Below are 3,752 nucleotides of genomic sequence, written 5' to 3' on the forward strand. Positions count from 1 at the left end.
TAAATTAAATAATATATAACAGGAATATCCATTTTTAACTTGCTAAAAAATCAGCCTATGACAAAGGTATTTATACATACCACATGACCCTGAAAAAATAATGCAATTTCACGCACCACACATATGCCTCCACAAGGCACTTACATCTTTATAGAGCTCAACATCCTTGTTGAGAGTACTAGAAATGATAAGGTGACAACTACAATATCTTCTATTATCTGGTTTTAAGATGATAGAGTTTTAAAAGGACATGTTTTCCATTTCTGAAGATCAAGAGACTCTTTCTACTTCAATTTTGATTCTTAGGTCTACCAAATGAAATTAGGAGAAACAAGCGTTACTGAAGGTCGATCACTTGTCTGTCCCCCCACAAGAGGGTAGTATTTCAAAAGGCAAACTCTTTCCCAGAGTCAAAGCAGAGTCTGGGGTTAGAGGAAGGCGGGGTGGCAGGTGAATAAGTCAATTGGCTGCATGTAGGCCTCTTTACTGAAATTCAAGTGATTGGCCACCTCTCAGGTGTTCTAGCCCAGAAAAGCCTCTTTCTGGAGCAGCTAAGTACAGTGACCTTTGCCACTGTGTGATAAGTAGAAATGATGTTCCTGAAATTCTGTGTGGTGATCCTTTGGATTCAATTGGCAGGTGAGTTCCATTGATTCCCAATTAAATTAGCAGACGGCCCTAGGATATGGATAATCTCTGGGGGCAAGTTATTTTATGGCAAAGTATGAAAAGGGGAATGAGAGAAGGCCACAGAGGAAGAAGGAGGGAAGTGGGGAAAAATCATTTTAAGTTGGGAAATAGTCCCTAATTCTCTTAATGTTGCATTCTGCTTTGTTTTTAAACAGGGGTGAGCACCCAGCAACTGGAACAGAGACCTCAGTTTCTGAACACCCAGGAAGGAAACAATCTCACTGTGCACTGTAACTCCTCAAGTGTTTTCACCAGCTTTCAGTGGTACAGACAGAAGCCTGGACACGGTCCCATCCTCTTGCTGACATTAGTCAAAGGTGGAGAAGTGAAGGAACAGAAGAGACTAACTGCTCGGTTTGATGAAGCAAGAAAGGGCAGCTCCCTGCACATTGCCACAGCCCAACCCAGGGATGAAGGCATCTACATCTGTGCAGGGCACAGTGCTCCAGGGGCACCTGCTGCCTGCAACTAAACCTGCTGCAGGCTCCAATCTGCCACATGCCTACAATTCCTCTTCATGTACTTCTTGGCATGAACAGCAATGATGACCACAGCCCCATTTCTGCTGCCTTTCCAGAAAACATTTCCCACATGCTAGAAAACAAGACCCCTCTGCTATAAGAAACATGTCTGTAGATATGGCCTGCTGTTAAAATCAGCAATAATGTGGCATATAGCTCCCTGGGGGTTGGTGGTAGGGAGGAAAAGGGAAAATATGGAGGAATGGATGGAAGATATCAGACAAAAACATCATGGTTCTGATTGGTCATTCCATTAAAGACCACAGCCAAGAATGGTTAGTAAAAGGGAATAGAAAGGGATGATTTCACAGAAGGAATTCATTTTAGTACTGAAGATGGTGAAACTGCTATTCCCGGTCTATTCAGCTGGAGTAAAAATTTGAAGTCTAATAAAGAATAATTACAACAAAGTTACTTTTTTTTTCTAGAAAGATGCCTAAAGTGTACCTCAGTAACACCAAACTGATTCCAAAGCAATATCCCCAATTGGTGGTTCTGAGAAGCCTAAACATTGGGTGCAATGGCCTGTGTTTGCACAGGACTTGATTAGGTATTAGACTTTGAATGACAGCCATCAATAATTTCAAGTTTCCAAGGTTAAAAAAGATTGAAGTTGGCACATTCCTCCTCCTGGCAAGCTTTCCACTAACCTGTTTTTATACTTGAAGAATTCCCATTTATTCTGTAAGGCAAGATGATATACAGTAAAGCACACGATTTTGGAATAACATAAGTCGAGTTCAAAGCTGACTTTGTGATTTTCCAACTTCATGTCCTTGGGCAATTATTTATCTTTATCTAAACTTTCTTGTAAATAAATGTTAATAAGAGCACCTATCTTGCCAAATAGCTACACATTAAATGAGATAAAATATATAAAATTATATGATGTCCCAGACACAACCTATGTAATTAACAAATGTTCCAATAATGCTATTATTAATGTCCCTAGATAAATGTGATCCCTACTGATGTCTTCACTGACTAATCAAGAATTCACTTTCTGCTTAATATCCTAAGTCTGCACAAGAGCAGGAAAGCAGGCACTAGAAGTTGCCCACCAACTTTGCCAATCTCATTCCCTTGTTAATAAAACTTCTCATTTTGTTATGAACAACTATTTGCCCAGATTTTTAAAATCTCAACATCCTCACTTCTCACCCTTTCTTATAGTTATAAATTTCCAGATAGAGCAGATCTGACCAATGAGACATGGTTAAAAACTCTGCTAGGGGGTTTCCTATAAGCCTTTTGCTTCCCTGGTACAGTCACCACATCATCCCGTCCCCTGTCCTCTTTCCTTCCTAAAACATGGAAGTGACAACTTTACCACAAATGAAAAAAATCATGTCTCCTATCCCCAATAGGATGCAATACTTCTTTAGATGCAAGCTCAAATCTCACCCCACACATATTTTTGCATGAGAATATTAATGAATCATATTTCATTGAGATTTTTGTTACTGCCGCTATACGCATTCCTAACAGTGGTAGGACTGGCTGAAAATGGCTTTGTGACTTCCCACGTATAAGTGCAGGAAAAAGGATGAAAAAAAATTGCTGTACTTTTATGAAGAAGAGACCTTCATTTATATTGCTATGTATTTCTTAAAGTATTAATCTTTCTATAATTTTTATGAAGAAGAAATCTTCCATTTAGAGAGTCCTCATTTTTAAATTCTCTTATCAGTTTATTACACTTGTGGAAGACTGTGGAATCCATCTTTTTATCCTATTTATCCTAAGTCTTTTAACTAAGGCAATACTAATTTCCATTCAAAGAATTAACAACCATAGTCTTGCATTTTCTAGTGGTTAGAATCCAAAGACTATTTTCCGTGTGTGTGTGTGTGTGTGTGTGTGTGTGTGTCTGTGTGTCTGTGTGTTTAACTTCATGTGACCCAATAACCTGCTCCAAAAGCAACTCCTGGGAGTTTTATCATATGGCACTCTCTCATAAAGGTTTGAAGGGCAAATACAGATAAAAGATAAGAAAACAATTTTAATTCTCCCTGGTGTAAAAAGGGATGGCAGGTATCTCCCTTTCCCTTTTCTTTGAGCACTTACTTTAGAAAACTTGTAATTGTAAATTATTTCTCTGTCCCTTTGAGACATATATAAATCTTTTTGAAAGCAAAAGGCTCTTGCCAGTTTTATAACCCAGGACTCTTTCTCAAGGACCTTGGAACCTGTTCTTTGAAATGTAATTATGAAGATTATGAAGAGATACAGTGTCCCACCTCCAGGTTCCTGTGGGAGGGGAGGTGCCTAACCTTACTCCTGCTGTCTCCAAGCTGAAGACATACCTGCTGTCATAAAAACAGGAAATATTTTTCCTTTGGGGAAAAAAAAGATAATTAGAAACACCTGGCTGCCTCAATCACCCAGTGAACTGAGGATGAACTGTGTGTGATGATGTGCTGTCAAGTCCTCCTACTTGAGGATTTAATTATTGTTTACTTTGGAGCCCTATGAAATTTAGTGTGTCTGCATGGCTATATAAAATGATAAGGTTTCTTTTCCATTTTTGCCATATATTTA

The 3,752-nt window shown here is 38.8% G+C and overlaps 1 gene segment (V, D, J or C); it reads left to right on the plus strand.

The window, feature by feature from the left end:
• The first annotated feature begins 590 nt into the window (after positions 1-590).
• LOC143394596 (T cell receptor alpha variable 27-like) lies at positions 591-1,162 on the plus strand. The segment is given in 2 exon segments: positions 591-639; positions 846-1,162. Coding segments are annotated over 2 exon segments (366 nt in total).
• Positions 1,163-3,752: the final 2,590 nt, after the last annotated feature.

The sequence above is a fragment of the Callospermophilus lateralis genome, chromosome 3 (genome assembly GCF_048772815.1).
Source record: "Callospermophilus lateralis isolate mCalLat2 chromosome 3, mCalLat2.hap1, whole genome shotgun sequence".
Taxonomy (NCBI): Eukaryota; Metazoa; Chordata; class Mammalia; order Rodentia; family Sciuridae; genus Callospermophilus; species Callospermophilus lateralis.